The 27,181-nt window shown below is 37.9% G+C and overlaps 1 protein-coding gene across 1 annotated transcript in view; it reads right to left on the bottom strand.

Moving 5' to 3' along the window:
* LOC108144127 (protein kinase 4) overlaps positions 1-26,968 on the bottom strand; it is a 36,901-nt gene extending 9,933 nt beyond the window's left edge. Inside the window, exons 1-5 of the mRNA XM_017268770.2 lie at positions 26,072-26,968; positions 17,882-17,930; positions 16,077-16,215; positions 14,619-14,734; positions 12,452-14,351 (exon numbers count right to left, since the gene is read on the bottom strand). Coding sequence (XP_017124259.2) covers positions 12,452-14,351; positions 14,619-14,734; positions 16,077-16,215; positions 17,882-17,930; positions 26,072-26,073 — 2,206 coding nt within the window. The 5' untranslated portion in view covers positions 26,074-26,968. The remainder of the gene's footprint in view (positions 1-12,451; positions 14,352-14,618; positions 14,735-16,076; positions 16,216-17,881; positions 17,931-26,071) is intronic.
* Positions 26,969-27,181: the final 213 nt, after the last annotated feature.

The following is a 27,181-nucleotide window of genomic DNA, read 5'->3' as shown; positions in this document are numbered from 1 at the left end:
CTCACAAAATTTAAAGTATGCGTTTGAGATTTGAACAAATTTCAATTTTAATTGTAACACATAAGCAATTAGTTATATATTTCTAAAAGACTTTAACATTAATTCGTACATATTTTTCAAATAAGGAAAAAACATTTTGATGTGCACTGATATAAAGATGGATTAGTTCAAATAAATTTCAATTAAATTCAAAATGTTATATTTACTATTTAAATTAAATATTTAATCAATGCAGATTAAATTGCATGAGTGAATATTAAAACATTTTAATTAATGTGGAAAATGTTGGCTCAATTCATTTTCAATAACAGCATAATAAAAAATTTTAAAAAAGTTGTAATCGTTAAAACTGAGTACAGAATATTTACATTAACCACGTTATGTTCACCAGTGTAGCCAACGTTAATTACTTTTAGCGATGTTCGACTGTAACAAACTCAGCGGCCAGTTAGTCGTTGACTTCTTCTAAATATTGGTGTCACTCGGGTGGACAGGAAGGCCACGAGACTTCCTCGCAGCCGGATTGTTGGATATGCACAGCCATAACCATATATAGCCGCATTCTGAGGATTGTTGCAACTGGCCTCGGGGCAACTCCCCGCGTTTTGGGTTTATTTTCTTTGGCCGTGTATTCATTTCCAAGCACGTTGCGGTCAGGGTTGAGTTCCTGTCCTGCCTCGTCCTGGCTGATTTCAATTGAAAAACCGCAACTGCTGCAGGGCGATCCTTTGTTGCCGTTAACCGGAAGCCAAGTCCATGTCCAATGTCCTGTTCTCCGTCGGCGGGCTTTTATTTAACATGACGCAACAGAATGGACGAGAGAAAGGCCACAAATGTCCCGTCGACGTCTGCTACCAAATCACCCCTCCTTTCCATCACCTTTCACCTTTTTTTCTGGCCGCTGGCGAAATTCTGGAACAGCATTTGGCCCGTGACTGGGCGTTTTTCCCTTGCTTCCCCTTTTGTGACATTTTGCATGAAGATTTCTGCCTCATTAGGGGCTTGATGTCGCTTTAAACTCAAAGGAAATTCAGCGGAAGGAAAATGACAATAAACCAACAAAGTCTGCAAGTGAAACGGAAGGAAATTGGCGATTCGGGAAGTGATTAAGGTTGAATCACGCATCAATTAAAATCGCTTAATCATTTATTGGCTCGCCAAAAAACCAGAGGAAACGATCAAAAAGGTTCCCAAATAAAACAATTTATTTACAACTGCTTTTACAATTAACGGAAGGAAATAAATTCTTCCAGAATCAATAAAATCTTGGCACTATGAATCTATCTGAAACTATCTGAATGAAATCATCGTATTGGCACCTCAAAAAAAAAATTATTTACTGCCCTATATTGCCCGAATACGATAGGAAACGATCGTAAAGATTTCAATTAATAAGGGGTCTGCGCTAAAAGATTATGAAAATAAGACAAAAACCTTTATTGCTTTATTTTTAATTCATATGTTTTCATTAAACCGATAAAAATTCACTTTACAATTTTCATTTGCTTGATAAGCTCTTAACAGAATATGATTACAGAACTTATTTGCTAAATAACTAGTATTAAATGATCATGGATAATAAATTATCACTTTTATAATCTAGAATTTGTTTGATACAAGTGAATCACATTATACTTTAGAATTGTAATAATACTTTTATATAAAACTCCGAAATTCACAACTCGATCAATGTCTAGCACATCCGTTCTTACGCATCTAAAATTGGCAATAAATCGAATTTATTTCCTGGTGCTATCAAGCGTTCCTCAACAAAAATTTAATCTGATAGGTACTTTCGCGGAAAAGGAAAGGAATGCAATGAAATCATATTACAAATATATGGCTTTCTTTCCAGAGGGAAAGCTAATCAGTCAAAAGGCCTGCAACCTTATTGGAATTTCCTTTTAGAAGCCAACATATTTGACCACTTTGTGACTTATTTTTGGGCCATGGCTTATCGGGGTGAGGTATTTTGCTTTCGGTCAAGGGAGATTGCGTGGAATGTTGGAAGGAAATTGCCACTAACAAAAGCGGCAGATCTGTGATCAGTGATCCATATGCGTCGAGTGCGGATGTTTACACTTTGATTCGGTTATCGCCGCGAGAAGAACCTACGCCTCCGCCATTCCGCCCCGATATTTCGCACTTGGCACAACCAATTATCGGCGGCGATAACCAGTAGTTGGTGGAGCCACTAGAGAACCGTGACCTACTACAAAGCCCCGCCAATCTGAGGCGTATGGTGCAATTGGTCAAAAGCGGTCCGTTTGTGGCATTTACCAGGGGCATTAAGAGCCAACAATCGTCCGAGGTCCCATTTAAGACCCCATTCGCTGGGCGTAAACAACAACATGTGCCTGTGTAAGCCTCCCCGCAGGTTTACATACCGAAGTGCAGGAAGATATACCATACTATACTAAATATATATATATATATCGAGTGAGAGGTAAGCTGCCACGATCTCAAGGCATGCCGGCGGACTCGAGGTTGTCAAATGGGTATTACAGCCGGGTCTTAGGCGTTCTCCAAAACAAAATAAACCCTAAATAAGATAAAAGTTCGGCACGTTTTGTTTCCCGGGAAATTACTGAAAAATGTTTATCACAAGTAGTAATAACTTATGTAAAAATAAATATATATTTTATTAAGACTTAATAAAAATAAAAATATCTAAACAAAAGTAAAAAATTGTTTTGAGTTCCTTAAAACCTTCCATATCTTTCCCAATACATTTCTGCAACACCTATATATATATACTCACGTTTCCTTTTGCTTTTTTTATAACTTTACTTAACACTTTTTATGGATTTCTTGGCTCAATTTTATTACAGTCTGTAAATCAATAACTGTATTTATCGTTGGTTCTAAAACTCACGTGTCGATCGTATGACAATTATATAGTACAAGTCACGCGATATTTTCGGATCACTAAGGACACATAAATCCCATGGTTTATGGATCTCTCAAAGGTAATCACCAAATGGCGTCATGTACCTTCTATATACTTAAGTGGTCAGCCAAATTAGATTTGATTCCGTCACCCAAAAGACCTTGTGCCATTAATTTGGTCTATAGTACAGGAATGTAGTAATTTTTCCATTATAGGTTCTATAAAACGAGAACTTACCTATTGGCAACAAGATTTGGAGAACGATCTGGTAGCGTTGCCATTGAGTGGCGCTAAGCGAAATTAATAGTGGCTAATTGATTTTTATCAGCGGATGTATGTACGCATGACATCACTTTCTATAACCTTTTGGGCGGTCATTAAGTCGCAATTTGGCCAAAATAAATACCATCGTCTGACTATCACTTATCGTTTTCAAATGCGACTTTATTAGCATTGAGTAGAAGAGGCTCGTTACGCAAAGCTTTCCTTATTATTGTTTTTGGTTTATCGTCGGCGAATCGTAAATACTTTTACCATTAGCTGTTGTTTGTTTGTAGAGGAGACCAAGCGAATCGAAAGGCTCTGCTGTTGCCGTGGTCAATCCCCTAGACTCTAGATTGGATTTTGTGGTGCTAGGTCAAGGCCAAGTTATCGCATATCCAGATATGTGCAAAATGCGTTCGTCAACGTTACTCGACACTTTTGATAACCCATAAATACCTAATGGGGTTGGCTTTTGAAAAAAGGTATCGAAATCGAGGGGACTTTTATTAAAGCCAAGTTCTTACAAACTTGGAATTCCCCTTATTAAAAACCAAAGGAATTAATGCTTCTCCTAAGCAGTAACATTGTGGAAATTAAATATTAATAGGCATTGCTAATTATATATAATTATAGTAGGGTTATTAAACATGTGATCTGTATACTTTTAAATTTAAAAAGAGGCAAGTCCCTTTTTTTAAGTCTTATTTGGATGTACTTGATGAGGTCCAAATTCCAATGGCCTTGGCAATTGCGTGCTAAATTTGTTCCTAATCAGAAATTCCATTTAGCCCTGACCATAGCAATTTGATTCCAAGAATTTGAGCACTAAAAATAAAATTATCACTTGAGGTGAGTCAGGAAGATCAGAGGGGGCGTCCGTGTAAATTCTTTAGCCATAGATTATATGGGCCAAACAGGAAGGGGAACTGAACTTCATATTTATAGATAGCGGAGAACCGGTTTAAACTGGTCAACTTTGGCTAATTGCTGTCTTATCGCTGTACTAATAGCTTAACCCCACAGAATTGCCTACTTAGTTGGTTTAGTGCCCGGCAGCACTCCACTTCATGTGGAGAGGTCGGTTCCGTTTGCCAGGGATTAGTGGATTATGGCTTTATGATGGCACATCCCACACCCAAGACAAATTAATCTTTCGACCTTGGCGCTAGCCACAATTATCCGCAATTAGAGCCATAGATCACAGGCATGTCAACGAAAAACGGAAGTCGGAGGCAGCTGTTAATTGGCTGTAGTCTATAAAAATCCGATGCTCAGTCTATCAATGGGCATATAAATCACTCGAACTATATGGTCTCGATCCTTTTGATATTCGACCGACGGTCGAGGGCACACGACGATGCAAGGACATCAATGAAATTAAGTTTTACCAGGAAAAATTACATACCTATTACCTATTGGCGGGTTTACCTGGCCAACCTGGCAGTTGCAAAATGCCAAAAGGCCTCTATTATGCACGGTCCGTCACATAAATTGTCAATTCGTTGGACATTTGGGCCAATTTGGAATCCGGTCTTCTACCTGGTTCATGTACCCGTTATCGTCTTAACCCACATCGTCCCCTGTCGCTTCTCTTTGTCCAGCTCTTTTCTTCTTGACTTTTTTGCAACAGTTCTACGGACTAACTTCTGAGCACCGATAGGTGTGTGTGCTATCCGAGGGCAGAAGTGTTTTATCTGGCACTTTGCTTTTTTACTTGTAATTGGACACGCTGATAAGGTATTCGGGATTTGCTTGGGTTCGGCTAAATCGTGGGTGGCATCCGACCAAAACGTCACATTTTGGTCCATGTAGATTTGGTTCAGTTTGAGAAAAAAGCGTTAAAAAAAGTAACAACAAAATAAATACAAGAACATATATTAACAGAGCAGCTAAATAAACAAAAATATTCATTGTCGTGTTTCAAACCAAAAATAATGTAGATCTACAAGCACTGACATTGGATACAAATAAAAATAAACAAAAAATAAGCAAAGAGGGTTAAGGTTTTTTTTATTAGTCAATTGTATAGCATTATGATTTTGTTTACTTATTATAATATACATGTAAGCCATAAAAACTATTAGTAAAATCATTAAAAATTTAAGCGTTCCAGTTCCAACCCCTAAGTTATTAATTTACAATTAAATAATTAATAAATAAAATGAAAAATACAATAAAAGGTACTCCTCATTCGCTTAACAAAAACTCCCATTAAGGCTCATTAGATCGCAGATCACCGAAATCACAGCTTACAAATCATCAAAATCATGTTCAACACGCAAAGCCTATGACAACAACAGAAATGCATTTAGAAAATTTACATTTTCAAGTGTGCAGCCACCAAAAAAATGTGGAGGAAAAATTCTGACTAACGAACTTTTACTACTTTCTAACTGGATCGCGGGAAAACAAAAAGTCCGCTCAGCAGTTGGTCGTGGGTGAGTCAAGGTTTATGCTAATTTCGTGCATTTCCTAAACATAATTTACGGCTACATAATTTAGATATTTTATGTGCGGGGGAAAATAGCTATAGTCGGCAAATTCCGAGAGGGCTGGGCGACAGGCTGACAGGAGGCGACAAAACATTTTGACATTTTCCCAGACTGCTGCTGGCACCTCCTCAAAATCCCTGTCCCGTTTAGTCACATGCTCGTTTTTTATTGGAAAAGTCATAAAATTAATATTGGCGCGAGAAATTATTTAAAAATATTCTTTACTTATTCAAATGCGCCGGTTCCCTGATTGACTGCCATGAAGTCATCAGCATCGGCATCGGCAACGACATCATGATCACGATCATCAAATTGATCGGCCCAATCAAGTTTTCTCAGGCTGGGCGGCAAACAACAAACCCCCGATCGATTGGATCTCGAACCTGTGACACACAATCGAGTGCCGGGGACAAGTTTTTTTTTTTTTTTTGTGAGGTTTGTTTCGGGTTATTGTTCGAGGGCGTCAATAGAACGGAATATTGACACCTCGGTGGATCGGCAAGGGGAGGCTGAGAATATCATATTTGAGATGCTTTCAGTTCACTGGTTGATCGGGCAAAGACGTCATTTGATGGTATATTTGCTGATGTAATTATCAATTCATATTCAGAACAGCTTAATTATACTACAAACGATTTGGGAATGAATTAAAAATGGCTTAGTTTTGCTAGACTGGTATGTCTAGGGAGTGTTAGTTGTTTGAAGAATCCTTATAACCAAAAATACATTGTCGTTGAATATTATTATCATATATCTGCTTAAAGAAAACCATTTAATATGAGTTTATGAGCTCTCTGGCGAAAAAATAATATATATTTTATAATTGCATTTCTTATGAAGATATTTATGGAATTTTCTCTTAATTTACACAAACATATAATCATATATTTATAAAGCGATCAACAGTGAAGAAGAAACTAGTTATAAATGTCTTGCACAACAAATTCTTTCAAGTATATCTGACATAAATCACTTTCATTTTCTTGAAGAAATTCCAGATTATCTTTATTTTTTAAATCTATTGCTTTTTAAGCCCTCTCAGAGATTAAACTGGATTTCCGTTTTTGGCAAACCATACAAAATATTGTTGTTCGTAAACCTCTTTGCCCACAACAAAAATAAAAAACACCAGCACTCCCTAACGGTTAACCAGTCAGCATATAACTCAAACTGAAAGCTTTTTACTTTATCTGATTAGGGGGCGAATAAATCAAAATGCCCCACACCTACCGAAAGAAAAGGGCTATGGCCGAAACCTCTAAGCCGACTCGACCCAATCAAAAACGCATTAAAACCAAGAGGCCGACAAATAAACAACAACAATTTGTCAAAGTGGCAACAACAATCAACGCCATTTAATTAGATGCCATTGATTAGGAGCGAAGGGAATGCGCATCTTCGAATGCATTTTTGTAATTTTTCTCAGCGGCTTTTCCCTCCGCCTCGTTTCCTACCACTTGAAAACTCGTCGAGCTTGACAAATTTGACAGGCCTGATTGAAAATGAAAAGTTGGACACAAAAAGGTGTTCGACAAAAGAAAGAGGCCCCGCGAAGAATCATTAAAAGCCCAAGCTTTTCCACCAACAAAAGATGGGCCGATCAACAAGACCTGGAGTTTCGGACATTTGAAAGTCTGGGAGTTGGAAAGCAAATGTCAAGTAGTTGGCACTTTCAAAAAATATAAAAAAAAATACAAAAAATTAAATCATATAGAAATATCTATGCGCGCCCAGGCATTTGCCATCGCCTTCGATCGGCTTGCCGCAATAGGTGAGAATTTATGTAGATTTTTTCGCTGCCACCTGGGCTATTTGTCAAATAGTTAAGTCTTTAGTCCATGAGGGATTGACAGGCGGGCTAACTATCTAGCCGGCTAGCCTCCGTTTCAATTTGGCTTCCACCTTGCCTTGGCTGCAAAACCCAGTCCAGACTCAAACCGCGACTCTATGAAATTGTGTGAATATTTCACGTCTGTGACGTGCCTGCCACGTAAACAAGCCGCTTAGTTGTACAGTTTCTGCAATTGCAGCCACTTTTTTCCAGGTGCTGGCAAATATTTGAAATATTTTCGCTAAATACAGGCAAATTGCCAGAGCAAGGAGTGTATTTTTGGAAGTTAAATATAGTTTATGTTAAGCAAAGAAAAATTCTCCAAACTCCCCTAATTCTAAAAGTGGTTTAATAAATTACAAATTTAATTTTTTATCAATTCTAAAATGTGCCCATATTAAACAAGCTTATATACTAGCAATTTCAAACCTCTTACACTTTGTTTTTGAAGTTGTGAAATATTTCTGGCTTTCACTACACATCTGCCATTTACATAAGTCCCACTTAACTTGGTCTGTTAATGTAGAACCTATTTGAAAAACTATAAGAAAAACTGGGCCATTAAAAAATTTAAAGACTTTAACCTACTTTTAACTGAGCGTTCAATACCTGAACGAAAAAGAACAAAAAGAAAAGTAATAGAAAATAGAAAATAGAAGAGAAAAAAAGGAAAACTTATCTTAGAACACAATGAGCTACTGACGAGCTCAACAGTTATAATTGTTTGCACAAGGCACATACTAAGTGAACTGCCGGCGGAAACTGGCTTCGAAAAAGGTGCCAAAACTCAAGTACTGCCAACTACCAAATGCAATGAGGAAGGTCAGTGTGCGGTTAATTACCGAAACGAACCGAACCTAACCGAGCCAAACTGAACCCAAAAAAATGGAACGACGAAACGCCCGCAGTCTATTCAAAACTGGCAAAAATTTTATACAAATTGGTTATCATGTAAGAACTATTTAAAGGGGTAAATATATAAATGTAATATAAATCGCATATAAATATTTTCGTTCTTAAAGCCTTCAATCAAAAAAGCTTAGGATATAGAAGGAAATATAGCTTATGATACCTTTCTCCCTAAAAATTTTCTAGCAATATACATTTCGTAAGGATTTTTATTGAATTTAGTATATGGCTTTAAGCACAACGTTTTTACAAATTGTATTACCAGCTTTAAATTAACAACAGTGCCTGTTATATTTCTAAAATATGATTTTTACAACAGTACATAATTTAATATAATTACTGTTTTTCCAGTGCACCCAAAGATTTTAAATCCTAGTCGAAGTTGAAGGCGACGTCGAAGTAAAGTTAATGTCGAGGTGGGAGCAACAGTTAGCATTCCGTCAGTGCAAGTGGCACAGCAACAGATGGCCAAGTGTCTGGGCTAACTGTTTCCCGCCGTTTTTACGATGGTCAAGTACCGATGATATGTGGGCAGTTTGGGGGTATTTGGGGAAAGGCGGTGTTGGGCGAGGGCGTGGCCAAACATTGACAAATCATCTTGACACCTTCAGAATGTCATAAAAATGGGTTACGGACATGATTTGCAATGCAATAAACTTAATTGAGTGCGCGTCAGTTTTTAATTTTAACCCGAACCCCCGAACCGAAACCGGTTCGCACCTCTCACAATCGGAATTCCCACCCATCGGATCGTATATAGAATGCACAAAAAATTTCTACAACAGTATATCTCGGAATAAGAGCCAAAAGAACGAGCTGGTTCTAAGGCGCGAAGTCGTAAAACGTTTTTCGTTTTGATGCCGTCATGGTTCCCTTTCGATATTCGCTTTTAACGATGCCATTAAAATCTCAGACATTGTTGTCGATATGTAGAAGACAGATTCGTTTTTGGTATTTAGTTATTGCATTATAAAAACAAAATCGTGTTAAAATTTCGTCGCCGTTTAAATGGCGCCAAATTGTTAACAAGCGTCGCATATTTCTTTTGGTCATCATTAACTCGGTTTTTGTGAGTTTAGTGGTTTGCTATAAATATCATTATAATGGCCATAAATCGGATTTGTTTTACGATCCAAGTGTTTACAGTTTTGGCAAATGTATCGGCTTTAGTCACCTGCAAAACAAAGGGGGCGTTTCTTTGAAGACCTAAGTCAGTGATTTATAATTAAATTCAAAAAAACCGATTAATAAATAATCTAATCATACTAAAAAGCAAGTTTGCAACGATAATAATAAAACATTTACTTGGATCTACACTATCCATTAATATCATAGTCTCTTTATTTAAAACGGACTTCATTATCGTGTAAACCAACAAGTTACCGCAAATTGTTTTCTCATATCCCAATCAACTGCCTTAAATGCAACTTTTCCTTTATGCAAATTTATTTAATTTGCAACAATTAAATTAAGATGCTAACTAATCTCGCGTAATTGCCGCCCGTCGTCAATGTTGGCTTAATCTCCGCTTAAGCTGCACTTGAAAAATGGTTAAAAAATCAACATGAATATGAATGTCTTTGGGAGTGGGTAAGGGTATAGTGTCGGCCAGACTGCTCAGGCATTTCCGTCACTTAAGCCTTGGCTTAAACTGTTTCTTCATTAGAATAAGTGTCATAAAAATAAACGCATAAAAACATCTCTCCGATACCCGGCCATAAGCGGATCTAATCATTTTCCCATAAACAGCCGGCGATGCTCAACTAAAATCTGCTTAAATTTCACCTGACACGCTAATTTGGCTAATAAACATTCGACAACAAAAATTTGAGCTGAGAAAAAAATTTGACCACAAAATTCAAATGAAATTTCGAAGGCGCCAAGCCGAAAATAAACACAAAAAAACTAGATGTTTATACAAAAAAGTAATAAAATGATATACAATGTATACAAATATATATCTACCGACATTCCCAACCGACTTTGTTCAAGTTGTTCTTGCACTTGTGCTTAGGCGATAAATTCAACCTAAAACCAGTGAGCTTTTTGCCGTTGAGTTATTTTGACGCCAAACCGAGACGTATTCTAATGCAAATTTCGAATTTTATTTGTTTGGGTTTTTGATATTTCCTTCACTTCCTTCCCCACCAACCAAAAAAAAAAAAAACCTGCTCATCCCCCAAGGGGAAGGTGTAACATTTAAGTGCCAAACAAAGCATTGAAGTTATGCGAAGGGAGGGACAGTCACATCTTTAAAGTTTCTGAGAAAAAAGTGAAAAATCTTGTTGCGGAAATAGTATTGGAAGAAAAAGTTCCGGGATAAGTGCGAATAAATGTTTTTAAAATGTTCTATTAATTACAAAAAAATAAATGTAATATTTAAATAAGTTTGACTTACTTGTTGCTCACTATATTTTATATATAAGTATATATATATATATGTTTTAGGTAATAATTATTTAAAACAACCTACAATCTAGTCTCTAAAATCGTTCTGACGTAGTTTAGTTTAAGATTCAAACGATTTATAACTGTTTTTTTTTTCATTTTCCTAATATTATCAGCTTTAAATCCCCAAATATAGTCTCATAATAATTGATTAAAATTATATTAACCATACACCTAAGTATTTGTATATTTCTTACTGTTTATATCTAAAATTCTAGACTCTGACCCATGCCCTTGGATTAAAAAAATATATATCCAATGACAAAATCCCAATGCTCATAAACCAAAGATTCTATCATCGGTTCTACGACTAAAAACCCAAAACCGTGAGAGCATCTCGATAGCCTCGTAGACAGATCGCAGAGCGCCTTACAAAAGTGGCAAGTGCTTTGCGTATTTAAATTTATTGCTTAACAAATTTATTTTTTGTTAAACAAATTTATAAATTATTGCTGCCAGAGTATAATAAAATTTCATTAGCGGCATTTGCCGACTCTGAATATGTGAATATCGGTCTAAGGCGTTGGCGTGGCGCGTTTCGTTGCGAGCTTTTTTGATTTTTTTCTTGCTATTTATTTATTTTTTTTTTGTAATTTTCGCTTAGGGGCGCGATCACAGACACACGGCGCCAGTTGGCCAAGAGAGAGCTTTGTTTTGGCCAGAGCTGTCGGACTGGGCAGAGATTGGCTAGCTGGACACTTGATAAATCCGATGTGAGGCCCGAAAAGCTGGTCGAATTTGCATGTGTCGCTGCGAGACAGAAAACGCTGGTTAATTAATTTCAGACACGCCATACATCTCGGGTACTTTGCATAAATTAATATGAAATCTTTATTTATGATTTATGCGGTGTCAACATGGCCCGGACATCTATCAAAATAGATTCCACCGAACGCTGGAAATTACACACACAAAAGAAGATGTGATGGAAATATTCGAAAATCGCCCACGCGTTTTGCACGCGACTTTGTGGCGTCTGCGCGGCGACTTTTTGTCCCCCAGATCATAATTTATTGTTATCCGAACAGATTGAGGTCAGGCAGTCAGGAGATTTACACATTGTCACATTGTTGTTGATTCTTATCAATTGTTACACGATTTTCGAATTATGTTTTGATATTTTTCAGTCGCCTGTTTTTTACGATTTGCTGGAATGCGCATTTTGAATTGTTAAATTGGGTGACCACAAAAATGTATAAATGTTGCCAAAGATGTTTCCGGATTGCGAGATGATCTTGGGGAAATATTTTCATAGACCAGAGATGAAAGCTTTGTTTTTTGAAGGGAAAACCCGTTAATCATAAGTTCAAAAGAATTTATCTAGCTTTTTTTATTGCTATTTATTATAAAATACTTTTTTTAAACGGATTTCTGAAAGTATAAGTAATATAATACCAAACATTGTCATAATTTAATAAGAATAAAAAAGAAACAAAAGTTCAAGCCCCTCAGGAAACAGCAATATTATTTAGTTTACTTGTAGAAACGCTTTCTGGCAAGAAAATTTCCAGGATAATTTTCCACAGACTCCATTTCAGTATTTGATGAGAATTCTTTAGCCAAACCTGTGCTAAAAATGCTGAAAATGCTGAAAATGCTTCAAAAAAAAAACCCCACTCCTTTTCGAAATAAATACCGCATGTTTGTATTGTACTATATGTGTTTCATATTTATTATTTTGAATTCGTATCGTTTCATCGTCATTCGCAAATTGCTCATTGTAATTACTATTATGGTTATTATTTGTCAGCAGCCCATTATCATTATGATTCTGATTATTGTTAACAACATTAATATTTTCGTTAGGGATATCAATATTAGGTTGTTGCTGCTGCTGCTGTTGCTGCTGCTGCTGCACATGTTGCTGTTGCAGCTTTTGAAGGTTACGAAGAAGTTTCTTTAGAATCAGCTCTTCGTGCTCCCCATCGTTCGGATAGCTATCGTCGATTATATTATTAGCATCAATATGATTGCGATTCTGCACAACAGTTTCGGTTACTGTCTCCATCTCACCTTTTCCGGTCACTGATATCTCAACTTGTGTGGCAGTTGAAACAGGGTCAATTCGATCGTTTAATTGCTTAAGATTATTGTCAATATTCTGATTGAACGCGCTGTGGCTATGGCTATTGCTATGGCTATGGCTAGGGCTATGGCTATTTGGACTATCGAACTTAGTGCTATCTTCTAAACTACTAGAATCAGTCGTGCTACTTTTAGTATTCAAATTATAATGCTCGTTACTGTACAAGTAGTTGTAGTTTTTTGGCAAGGCAGGTATTGCATGATTAACATTAGCGCTATTACTATCAATTAGTAGGTTTAAGTTTACGTTTACGTTTAAGTTTAAGTTACTATTAACATAGGGTTTTGAGTATTCATTTTGTGGGCTATCCTGCTGTTGCTGTTGCTGTTGCGAGGGTAGTTCAACCAGTTGCATATCGGCATCGGGTGGACTGTTGCTGTTACCGTTGCCCCTTGTTGTTGCAGTTGCACTAGTTGTTGCTGTTGCCGTCGAACGTTTTCGCCTGTCCCGCTTGCGACGACTGGCGGCCATTATGGCCACCAGATTGAAGGCGCTGGGTGCCAACGAGGCGGCGGTGGCGGTCAAGGCCGTTGAGGTGGCCGTCGACGAGGAGGAGGACGAGGACGAGGCCGAGGAGGTGGCCTTGGGCAGGTGCTCCACCCGCTCCCTTTCCCGCTCCAATTCCCCCGCTTCCCGCTGCTTCTGCTCCCACAGCTCCCGCTGCAACTTGTGTTGCTGCCGCTCCAAACGGCGACGTCTACGACGTTCCATTATCGTGGCATTGTCGTGATGATGGCGAACCTCCAGATTTTTGGGCTGCGGTTGGGCCATCACACCCACTGTGCCACGTTGCCGATGGCGACGGCGATGGTGTTGTTGCTGCTGCTGCTTTTGCTGATGCTGCTGTTGCCGCTTCTTGGGTTGCAAGCGGCGATGTTGCAAGCGATTTCTTTGCAGGATCACCTGTTGTTGCTCCAAATCTACCTCATTATTGTTGTTGCTATTGGCTTGGTTGTAGGACTTAAGGCTATTGCTGTTGCTACCGCTGGTTTTTCCAGGGATATTGCTATCGCTATTAATACTTGTTGGGCGACGCGATTTTGAACGCGCGCGTTTTGTGACCGCCACTGGGCTTACTGTTGTTGTTGTTGTTGTGGTTTTTGTGGAGCTGATTTTGGTAGTACTGGGCGGTGTTGTTGTTGTAGTTGATGTGGTGGATGTTGTTGTTGTTGTTGTTGTTGTGGTAGTGGTGGCTTGCTTATTCTTAAGATCCAACAACTTTGCCAGTGTTTCGGGAATTTCCTCCTCACCCAAGCGATAGAAAAAGAATATGGCCTTATCCATCACACGCGGCTTGGCAAAATCCTTTAAGCCAACTGGCTTAAATTTGGCCTTAAAACCCACACGCAGCTTTGGTTTGTAATAGCTGGTGTAGTGGTAATAACCATTTATCATACCCTCTTTAAAGTGACAATCCTTTGTGGCGTTTCTCTATAGAATCAAAGAAAGAAAACAAAAAGCAGGGAAGAATCTAAAGTTAGTAAGGGTGTATTAAATTTCAATTTGATTGTTAATTATTGACTGCATTTTAGTTAAACTATTAATAATCTCTAAAGCAACTGCAGAAGATAATCAAAAATGGTTTTAACTATTAATAGCAATAAATCCCAAAGTATTTAAATTTACCCCTTTTTTCTGATAATCTTGTTTAGTCTTCTATTTACAATTGATTTAAAATAATTATGAACGAAAACTCACCTTTCCAACAAGTCTGCCTTGATGGAAGCACAGATAGTAGTCTACATCCGCCGCATAGATGGTTAATTTGAAATCCAGGCTCAGCACATCGTTGACACCTTCCATCGTGAAGTACTCTGAAAAGAGACATAACAAAATCCAAAATTTAATTAATTATTGGCAAACAAACACACGAGACCAACACGACTATTGTGTAAATATTAAATGGAACTGAACTGGGACCACTTCAAGCGCATACAGATAACCCAATTAATTGAAAGGTTTTTGATAAAGTTATGAAGGGGCTTTCGATTAGAATGAAACTATGTGCCTTTTTTCGTGGAGCATTTAATGAAATCAATAAATCGACTAAGTCAATTACTGGCGCTGAGTCGTTGAACTCCCTCTCTGAACGAAAGGGGTTTAACCCTGAAAAACTACGCCTAAGCCTGATAATTCCGAACGATTTGGCTAGGGTTACGGTTTGGATTTGGGTCTTGGGGGAAGACCTTCGAAGACCCAGCATATCGATCAAATTGCCCCAGCAGCACCTGCCCACCGATAAGATAAAATGCCAAGCTGACAAACTTCTTTCCGTTTCGGAATTGTACCTTAAATTACGCATATAGAGGTAGTGGATTGGTAAAAGTCTCCCTTTTTGACATATCAGTGACGCAAGTCGGCGCCTGATCTTGTCACTTTCGCTCAGCCATCAACCCACAATCGAGCGAGGGCTGCTCCTGAACTTCAGAACTCCAGAGGCTTGGAAACCGCAGCAAATGAATTTCGAATAAATTAAGAGCGGCCGGACAAACAAAAGCAATGGGCGGCGCTCGGCGCGGTTCATAACATCAATCAAATATTAAATTACCAATAATTTAATTAAGCACACAATATGCACAGCCACAGACGAAGACCCAGACCCAGACAGAGTTCAAAATGTACAGGCCAAATTGGCTAGCTTGGACTTTATTAAATGACTTTTATATAATTCGCGATAAAAATTGAATAAAAGATAGAAATAACCATCGCAATTTTGTGGACTACATTTTTCCCAAATTTTTTAACAGATTTTTTTGTTTACACATGGAGAATTTTTTCAACATTTTAAAAAATATATTTTCATATTCTTATTAAATTCTCAATTGACTAATTACTATATATTCTTTGTAATACAATTTTTATGATTATGTTTATATATATCACAACTTGAATATCAACAAAACTAAATGGAACTTAATAATTTTAAACTCTTATTATTTATTATTTTTAAAGTATTATATTTAAGTTCATCTAAGAGAATCCCGCCTGTATTTCGAAATTTACGCATCTAGATGTACTTGTATAAATGCCAATTTAATTTAAATGCCAATGGTAATTGATGAACGCCGGTTCGCATGAGTAAGAGCTGTCTCAGATCGGTTCCAGATCGGAATGTTTCAAGTTTCTTAAATGCTATATAAAATTTAAGATACTTACGATATGTTTGCAATATGTGTTCGGCGGTCACTCTGCCGTGCGAATTGATGTGCAGCGCCCGTTCGTTGTGTTCCTTCAATTGTAAAACATAGCGTTTTTCCGCGGCGCATGTTGGCATCGCAAGAGCAACCACAACAATCTGCAAAACAAAGGAGGAGAGAAAAGATAACCTCGATTAATGGGCGATTCATCTGCATTACAGCCACATCTGGCGACTAATCCTGCCCAACGGAACCCTTTTTTGCCCCATAAATTTCCATTAATACGATGAGCTTTTTATTACTTCGCCCCGCAGATGCGACACGAAAATGTTTATGGTCAAAGTTGAGCCCACTGGCCAACTGGCCATTAGGCGTGTTATGGTAGTCCAGGTAATTGGTTTCTCAATGGGATATGTTGCCCTAAGCTTTGACATTCTGCAAATAGTCGGTAGGATGGTCCGTTCCCATGCATTTAAATTGGAAGAGCAAGTTGTCCTATTACTGAATTTAATTGCTTGAGAAGTGCAAGAATTTTTGTTGGAATTCTGGAGAGGATTAAAGGTATTACTAGATTGTTTTTCTTTTAGAAAAGGTATAGAAATCTCTAGTAAAAGTTTTTGCAATATAAAATTATGAGGTTAAAGATTGGCAACATAAAATATATTTAATTATCTAAAAATCTAATGTCAATCCCCTGTGAAAAATCCAAATTCTATAATTATATTTCACCACCTGACACGTGTATGTCTCATGTCTATAATTTACGGCACGTTTTCGACCTTTTCGACTCACTACTCAAATGATATCACTGTTATTCTTTGATAATATAAAAAATGCAAATCAGCAAAACAAGCGATTGGGTCAGACAAATGACATATATATAATCGAGTATTTATCGAGGCTTAGATGGGACCAGCCTCATACATCATTTTGTTCAATAATGTGCATGAGGGCTATTCACCACACGGCACCACCTACTGCCAGTAAGCATATTAGCTATTTATGGCGAAATGGGAATGTCCAAAAATAACGCTGGACTTTAGCAGAAGACTTAATAGGGCTTTTCGGTGGGTAAGCGATGGGTTTTGGATGCAAGCCAAAACAAATTGACCTAAGCTCCGAGATCGACGCGTGCCGATCGATTTAGCGAGGCTTAACCAATCGATTCGATTTCCCCAACCCATAAACATTTCTCACATTTTCCAACTTCGACGTTGACGTTGACACAATGTCAGTTTTCCAGATAAATAAATGAAGTATGGAAGTAAGGCCTTCTGTTTGCACTTCTCAAAAAAAAAAAAAAATCCAAAAAAAATAGAGAATGCCGTGCGACCTTTTTCATAGTTCAATGACGTTCCACCAGCGTGTATGTGTAACAATCATAATCATAATAATAATTATTATTATTTTTTATGGGCCGCCTCAAGTGGAGAGACCCCACAAAACGGAGAGCCACTCCAATGTACACACGCTTCCCATATCAAAACTCCGAATTGCTTCGGCCCCCCCACTCTAATTTCGATTACACACACTCAATCTCTCGAACGTATAAAAATATTTTGACATTTCTCAAGATAATTATTCAGAGTGTGTTGAAAACAAGGCAGCTTTCGATCGAGATTGTAGATTTCCAGATGCTTTTTGCCCAGCCAAAACCCGAAAAGTGGAGCAAGGCTTTGGCCTAAGTATTCTTGGGAAATAGTAAATTATTCTAGTTCGGTGGAATCCCCCAAAACAAATTACTCACAAAAATAATAGCCCATAAATCTGAGAAATTTAACAATTACGTTGGTCGTAAATATGTACAGTGGGACAAAAACTCACCATCAGTATAAAATAAGTCCTGACATTGGGCAGCGTGAACTGTAGTAACCTGCAAGTAGGCAAAAAATAAACGAAATGAGTGTTCAGTATTCAATAGTATTCAATTCACAACAAAATTACGCTAGCCACTATAAATAAAGAGTTGAGTGTGATTCAAAGGAGAAACATTTGCATAAATCTTACAGATTATTATTAATGATTATTATTGGTTTTATTGATTTGTTTTCAACTTTATTCGTCTCGTTTCGTTTTGTTTTCCGAGATGAACTTCCGTCTTAAACAACAATTAAGTCATTTTACTGCCGATCGTGAGATCTTTAAACAAAAATGTATTTAAATAAAAAATACGAAACGTATCCATCGGATTTTCATGGAGAGCCCTTACAGTGGCTCTGGGCTCAATGTCACCCCGTCACAAGTGACCACAAGTGGCCACTCGGAAAACGCCAGAGAAAAATGTATTTTTTCTTTATTTTTTCCTTTTATTATATCGATTCAGCGGAACAAGTCTTGCCATATTTTGTTGTACTTTCCGCACTGCATATTCTGTTTCACGACCAACTAATCCCCGGGCCCAAAAGGTCATTGATTTCAGCTTAGCACTGAACTGAACTGAACTACAAACGACAAAAAAAAAACAAAAAGCCAGCGAACAAGAACAGAACTCAAGACCCAGAAGGGTAGTTTCTTAAGACGAAGGTCTTTTCTGTTCGACGCTTGAAAAGTGAAAACGCAAAGAATCAAGCTCGAGAAATCAATATGCAGCGACCGAGAGTCAAAAGTTAAAACAGCCCCAGGAGGAGGTGATTTTGCAGGGCCTTTGGTCCCGGATTCGAATCCGTAACCCTCTCAGTGGGCAGTCCCAAAACGAGAATACAACTCAGGCCAAATCAAATGCCTGGTGGCGTGCGATTTTTATCATTTTTCAATTTCACAGCAGACAATAAAGTTCATTTGAAATGTGCAAACACACACGGGCATTCTAAATGAAATTTCACAATGCCTGCCGAAGAAACAACATTTCTTCAAACGCTTTTATTATTTTTTATTTTTGTTTTTGTGTACAAGCATTTGCCTTGGCTAGCAATTATATCGACTTGAAGCTTTTACGATTTATGCTTAGCTGGCGTTCTCAGTAGTAAATTATGGCAGGGAAGCTACTGCTGACTGATCAATAAGAGTAGCTTACAAAATTTCAGTTACCTAAGGTAGTTAGACAAAAAGAAAAGCCTTTTTTGTGGGCTGGCAACCGCACACAAAAACACCGAAATTGAAATTGAAACCGAAACTTCAAAAGTTCGGGAGTTCTCTAAAACCAGACAAAAGGCCGAACGCATGACCCGCGTTTTTACAGGCAGAAAAAAAATTAAACTAATTTAAATAATGATTATTGAAATGAGTTGCTAACAATAATACAAATTGTATACATGAATTTGGGTTGCTAGGTTTGAAATAACCAAGAGTTATGACTTTGTTGGACTTTGGAGTTTGATTTTGATTGGCATTTAAGTGTTATTTATAAAATAATTTGTTGTTAACATTTTCGTTCATTTTACGATTAATGAAATTGTATTGTATACTTAGTGAGTTAAGGTTAATTTAAAGAGATTTAAAAGTTTGAATTTTCCTTATTTATTAAGAAAGATGCTCTAATTTGTGTATTGTATTCTGGCCAACTAAAAGGATTATTTTTCGCTGTGCACGAGCGGTTCCCATGTATGTAACTCGATATCACTTCTATGGCCAGTCGCCTCTGTCTGTGCTTTACTTTTGTTCGCTTCTGCGACTCATAATTACCTTATTTGGTATGCAGACAGGAGCTCAGAACGGAGCCACAAGGGTCTCTGCCAAGTCCCCAGTTTCCTTGGTCTGGCTTACGCAATGTTGTAGGGCCCCAAAATGTGCCCTGAATACTGAATAGCCATAGTTTTGGATTGAGAAGTTTTCCTTTTGCTACGTGCTCACATTTTTTGGTTTGGGTTTGGAATAGGGATAGGGACCACCCGAACGAGAAAGCTTTCATTCACAAAAAAAAAAAAAATTAAACAGTGGAACCTCCTTTCGTAATATCTACGTCACAGTGACCGCATTTGAAATGTGCAATCTAATCGCTGGCGACATTTTCAGGCCTTTAATTAGTTTGTCCACTCGATTGTGCTCCCCCCTCGGCCAATACACATAAATCTGGAAATTAAAATTAAAATTAAACAACCAAGTGTTTCGCGGCGATCGCATCGATCGATAATATGCTAAGCACCGGGTCTTTTCAATTCGATTGGAATCGAAATGCAAACTAGTTTGGGCCTCGAATCTCCTCTCGACTCTCGAGTCTCGAGAACGAGGCACGTGTTGGCATCTGGACTTTAACACTTTAACACTTTAATACCTAAGCACTTGTTGCTTCCAACTCGCACACTGCTCTAACATAATTGTACCCCGTGCTTCGTATATACATGGATATATATATATTTAAACAAAATAAATATGGCATCTGTGGAATGTGCAGCCGATTAGATTAGGCCGCAATGTATTTGGACACAAAAATGAATTGGCAGAAAGATTTGCCCAAGATAGGCCGCAAAGAAAGTGATAGCATTGAACTTTGATTGCGGGCACGTGTGCTTGTGGTGTTGGTAATCCATCATGTAATTAAGGTCCTGTAACTGCCCGATTTTCCCTGTCAACAGCCACGTGTTCTGGTGTGAAATTTTATGCTGTCAATTGTGCGTGTGATTCTGATTGTGATTGTAATGATGATGATGACGATGGTTATGGTTACGGCCACCCTATACATTCTGTTTTTTATGTACAATTTTTTTCTTTGGTTTTTTTTTTTTGGCCTACCCGGCTGCACTTAATGCAATTTTTTCCTTTTGTTTTAAGGGATGGCTTGCAGCAGGGAACTGGCCTGGCTGTTACTTAATACTCTTACATCATCCACCTTGCGCTTTTCGCCGAGCCGAGCAACCCTAAGCCTCATCCCTCGGAAAAACCCCTCAGAACCCCTCGAAATCCACCGATATTCTCCGGCTGCAATTGCAACTTTTTACGTGTGTTTGCTCTGTCCCGACTTAATGAAGTTCCAACTGAAAAAGGGATGGATACACACCATACTACCATCGGTACTACCATACTACCATACTCCCATACTATATGTACACAAGTACTCAACTGACTTTGACAGTTGCCAGTTTGGTGTGTTGCCATTGTTTTTGCAGCAGGGCGCCGAGCTGGTGTGCATTATATGAAAATATTTGTATAATGTGCACAGCAGCGACTGCAATTGCAACTGCAACAGGCAGTGGGAGTTGGGATTGGATTCGGATTCGGATTGGGAATGTGAAGTATGCATTTCAATGCGACTCGAGACGTAGAACAATATGCAAATCCGATCAAGAGTCGCCAAGAGTTGGGGTGGATAATAACAATAATAATAAGTTAGGCAGAAAATGTCACATGTTACAGAAAAACAATACTAGATATTCAAAGTATTTTAAACATGTTAAGGAAAACCAATTACTTACACTTTTAACTTTGTTGTTATAAGACTTATCATTAACTATACATTACAATTTAAAATATTTATATAAATCTTTACTAAATTTGCCACATTGTAAGTAATTTTCTGTACATTTTCTTGGCCAATTTCCCAGCTACTTTAATTAAAAGTAATGACTTAAGATGCCTCTTTGGCAAGCCAAAAGCTTTGCATACTTTTGGCATCGCTGGGGCTTGTCTTTTTTTTCCCTCTCGGCCCGAAACCTCTTGAACTTGTAGCCGCCAAAGCAACGCCCCAAATAAAATAGAATAGGGAGCACCACCACCAACACCACAATGCGGCAACTGGGAATGGGAATCCGTGAGAGTTCAGTGTACCCCAGCGATAAGCTAATGTTGTTTTCAGACTGTTTCAGTAGATATATATAGTAGAACGAACGAATCATTTGATGTCAAGGCTGCGGGGGAGATGGCAGAAATACTGGAATGCTGAAAATGTTGACGTGCCGCCACACAAAATTCGCCTCATTAACAAGCCGCCCTTCTCACCTTTAAGTGCACTGGCACAAATTTTCTTAAGTTGAGCAATCATTTTATTAATATTAAAATAATAATTTAAAAAGTTTGCCAATAAGATTCAGAAGATATCTTTACTTTGTGTTATGCATTTGAACGAAGTGGCTTTAAGATATAGATATATTAGATCGTTATATGATTTTTAATAGATTCTTCTTACTAACCATTAATTCTAACAGCATACGATTTATTGATCACAATAAATAGTGTATATTTTTTTGCTCTGTATGGCCACCCCCTTTTTTCCCAGTTCCACTATAATTCCTCCATATAGAGGGGTTGTATCTAATGCGATTTTCGCCGCCGGGACAGCTGCACCGACGGAGGTGATAAGCGGCTTTCGGCGCTGCTCTCAGCCCTTTTGATAAGTCCGGGCTACTTAAGTGGCAGCGAATATACTTTGTTAAGCATTCAGCAACTTTCCCAAAGTGTCAACAGCGCCCCAGACAGTGCGAAAGAGACGGGACTAGGGCTGCAGAGGGAGACGGACGATGGCGACGAAATCGATGAGAAGACGATGGCGAGTTTAAGGCAAACATGGCAAGTGCATCCATTGAATTTGTCTAGGGACTGTGTGTGTGCGGGCTACTCAAATATGACACCTTTTTTTCTGGAAGTAAATAATAATTGCCTTGCACCTGAAACTGTGGGGAAAACGCGTGTTTCGGTTTCCATTCCGGCTAAATTGCCGGCTTAAATGGCTAAGAAAATACATTTGATATGACTGCGAAGGGAATCGCGATCAATATATATGTATATATCGAAATCGGGCGCCTTATCAAGCTTTATGGTGGTTCCATCAAAGCCAGTTTTACATTACTGTAAATATCTGATAACCGACGATAGTCGGCTGTCAATAAATCACCTAGACAATATATTCGAAAAGATAAATCAATCGCTAAGCTGATTAGTGTTTGGAGATTCAAAGAAACTCCTCTCGGCGAATATACAAAACTTTCTAATTCATCAAAATCTCCCATCGATGCGTTTTATCTTTGATGATTTTTCCAATTTTTTCTTGGGACCTCTAAAAGTGGGTGTGTTTGTGGTGTGTTTTCGTTTTTTTTTTTTTTTCTTTTACGAAACACTATGCCAACAATGACAACACCAATAAAAGCAACCAGCATTGTGGGTCAGGTGCAACGACAATCGTGTGCAGCCGTAATGCCCAATGCAAATATTTGGCAGAAATTGAACAATTAATCAGCCTTTAAAGAAAGCGAACTCATTGCCGTGGAAAACTTCATCGAGTTGTAAAAACCCTCACAAAGCGTAGTAAAATGTCATAGAGCCCTTCGAGGGAATGGGGGTGTTGGGGTGTTGGGGTGTTGGGGTGTTGGGGTGTTGGTATTTTCCGATAGGGTTTTTTAGTGCCATGCGAAAAGCAAAACAAACTATAAACACTTGACGGCCGCATGGTTCTTTTTTGGCGCATTGTTATTATTTTGTACATATATGTATGTGTATATATAAAGATATAGACCAGTGTAGCGTAGTACGCCGTGGCGTATATTTTGAACGTGTTCTTCGCTGATAAGATAGTGACGAACTCGTTATACTTCTTTCAACTGGGGAGAACTAGCCCGTCGGCTCAGATCAGGGGTTTATTGGGGCTGGCTTGGCCAGATCTTGGCCACTTAGTCACTGGCATTGAGCCGGCCATAAAGGCATAAAACCATATCGACCGAAAATCGATTGCAAATCGAGGATCGCCAAAAGTCAATCGAGATAAAGATCGAGCTTATCAAACCGAAAACTCCACTCCTTATTAGGATTAACCCGCCATAATCCAGACAGATTTGAATCGAAAAGTGTGCCTCAACCGAATTTCTAACGCTGTAAAGTGATAATAATAAACAAATTCAGACGCGACTTTTTGACGTGTTTGCCGCCGGCTTTTTTTTTTTTTGTTATTTATAAACCCCTGATCCCAGCTGCCAATGTGACTAATCGTTTTAAATACTCTATAAGCTCTACATCATCATCATTGTTATCTCTATAGAATTGCAGGGCACTGAGGAACGTGCCTTTTGGAGTCGTTTCCTAATACTGACTTCTGAATTTCGGACTGTGGCGTCATATGTTTGGGGACCCAATTATTTAAGCCACTTTTTTGCAACTCACTTTTTGTGTACACACAGCTTTTCTCATCCGCCCGTAACCTAATTATAAACTTGGATGTGACATTTTTTTCATTTAGCGGCTTTAGACGCCACCAAACTTTTGTTGGCCTGTTAATATTCTCAAACTTTTGTACATTTTACATGAACGTACTCTGAACCCATACGAGTAAACCAGGAAACCGACACGTTTATTGATAATTCAATATTTTGAATACTAATTAACATAATTCTAGGAAATATACTAAAGACCATTTACATATATATATTCAATGAACTTGTTGATGCTCCGACAAGTCATGCAAAGAATTAAGTGCAGTTTAGTTGGCCAAGGTTGATTGGGGTTTCATTAACGGTAATAAATGAGGCAAGCTTCGGTTTCTGGGTTCCTCGATTGCATTAATCAAAGCTGCACAAAAATATGTGCCAAGTCACATATGTATTTATGATGTTTTGGCATTTGAGCTCGTGCCTCTGGCCAAATCATAAATCTCAATAAAACACTCGAGGCTCTAGATTAATGTGTGCGTATTTCGAGGGGTTCCATTCCGGAGATCTTCTCCTAATGGATCTTTTGTTGGCCCTAGAAAATATCTGGTCGGTGCGTGCTTATCAATCGATTTTAGACCAAGCCCATGAGCTCTGTTCTTGGGTGTTATCTGAACGTATTTCCGTTTAATTAATAAAAGACGCGAACAAATTCGAATTATCAAATCAAATATTGTCTATTTTTACAGGAAAACGCGTTTGGCTCTTATCGTCTCTTTGGAAATATTTTTGATGGGGCGTGGCATTGTTTGTCATGTGAATTGTTGAACTTGTTTATGATTCGTAAATCGGATGGAGACGGGACTTTGATTGAGATTAGGCAAAATTATTCAGAATTAGTTGGATTCAAAGGTATTAAAATCATTTAGTTTCTTATGCGAGTTTCGCAAGCGATTTTTAACCGAGGGTTGGCGCGTTTGCAATTGATTTATAACTCAGGTAAATGTCCTGAGATCAGAACACGCCACAAACCCTCGAAAGTTTTTCGAAAAAGGGGTTGTGCACACACAGGAGCACGAATGAATACACACAAGCTGATTTATCCTGACAGTTTGCATGTGTTGGTGCCATAACAAGTTATAAACGGCAATTATGGACCTGAACCTGAACCTGAAACAGAAACTGAAACACAAACTGAAACTGAAACTCGGACTCGGACTTCAGACTCAGACGGAACTTGGTCTTTGGGCACATTTCATATTTCTTGTTTCGAACATATAATTGTGCTTTTTATGTGTGTTTGGAAATTGTTTTTTAAGTGAAATTGCGTTGCGCCTGATAAACAGCCCTCCATTTATTATATATATTATTTTTATAGTTGCGTCTGTGTTTGTGTGGGAATTGTGCGAAAAGTAAAAGGGAGCGAAGAACACAGGTCATGGTATTTGCGGATTATTCCTTTGATTGCGTATGGTTTGCCTTCGGTTTTGGGTTCGGGATGTGGCGGTAACCACTCTCTTCCCTTTTCACGTGGTTTAAGGATTTGCAATATTCAGTTTGAAATAAATCGAAGTATTCAATAACTGTTTTGAAATCATAGACTTGTTTGAAATATTTAACAGTATGTAAAGGAATAATAAGTTTTAATGCTTTATCCCTACACCTTTTAAATTCTTAGAACTCTCAATTAAAAAATGACAAGTTTAGTTTTCCCTGAAACAATAAGCCTTGATATGAACTATAAAAATGACTTGATCATTTTAGTTTTCCCCTAAAAACCGATGAGGCTCAATTTTCATGAAGCGATTTATTTTTCGCTGGGAATTTTTATTAATTTATCATTCCTATAAAAAATTTCCGGAGAAAACTCGTAAAAATTTATAAAGGACCAGCCCCAAAATGGTATGCGATTATCGAACATTTCTGGCTTTTTGAGAATTTAAGTTTTATCATTATGATGAATAACCCATGAAATTGAGTCACGCTAAATATTAGTTTCAAAACTTACATCGTATACTTCTGGCCGCATTGTAGCCCCCAAATTTAAGGGTGTAAATTATAATCCAACATGGGTTTGTGCGTAGTATCGTCGGGAGTCTATCATTTGACTGACGAAAGAGTTTTAATTTTCTGCTGAGCTTGGTGAACACGAGTCCAAGCGGAAATTCAGAAATTCAGAAATCACAATTCGTATAAACTCGATTATGCATATGGATGTTTACGGCAAGTCTGAATCTGATACTTCGTGGCAGAAAAGCAGCGTCAACAAATTTACAACTACACCGCAAAAAAATGCAATTAAATCCGGTCGTGTAGCTTGGTTTTCTGTTTATTTTATTTTGTATTTCTTGCAATTTGTATTTTGTCAACCGCACTCTATGTTATGTACTTGCAATATTTCGCCTTGACTTGCGTATTTAATTACTTTTGATTAACAATATGTAATTTGTTGTAATTAATATATTATAATCGGCTGTATATACTTAAATATTGCACTTTTGTCAGCAGCGATGCAACGACGACGACACGATATTTAGTTATATTTTTTATTCGAATATATATTTTGTGTATTTTTGCGTTGCACAAAATTTTTATTTATTTTGCTGGAACTTTTTTTTGTTTGCACTGGCACTACTGGGGCACTCGAAAATTTATTTCGCCTGTGTTTTTTTAACTGGTTTTGGGGTGTGCGATTTTTAAAACAAAATCAGTAGTATCTCTGTGTAGCCGCAATGCACTTTTCACCTCTGGCTAATTAATCGAATTAATCAGGCTCATTTGAATCGGTTGCTTTAGTGGTTTTGGGTTGAGGCTTGGAATTTTTCAAAAATATTTTCCAAGTCATTTGTTGCTGGGTATTGGCTTTGGTTATCCGTTGGTTTCGCTAGCGACGATCTACAGCCGACGAAAGGTGAAAAGAAACTGAATCTGAGTCCGAGAGTCGTCGAACATAACATCGAGCGATAGCGTAACAGAGCCGAGTTCCACTTAACAGAGCGAACTCTGTTCGAACGCTGCACACTGGTAAAAAATCTGGCATTTCTTTAACTGTACAGGTAGAAAGCTGAATTAAAGCCGATTATTTTCATAAAAAATTACTCTTATCAGCAAACCAAAA

This window comes from Drosophila elegans, unplaced genomic scaffold, assembly GCF_018152505.1.
Source record: "Drosophila elegans isolate 14027-0461.03 unplaced genomic scaffold, ASM1815250v1 contig_183, whole genome shotgun sequence".
In the NCBI taxonomy this organism is placed as follows: domain Eukaryota; kingdom Metazoa; phylum Arthropoda; class Insecta; order Diptera; family Drosophilidae; genus Drosophila; species Drosophila elegans.
Note: the sequence above shows the minus strand (reverse complement) of the source record. Positions and strands in the feature narration are given on the sequence as shown.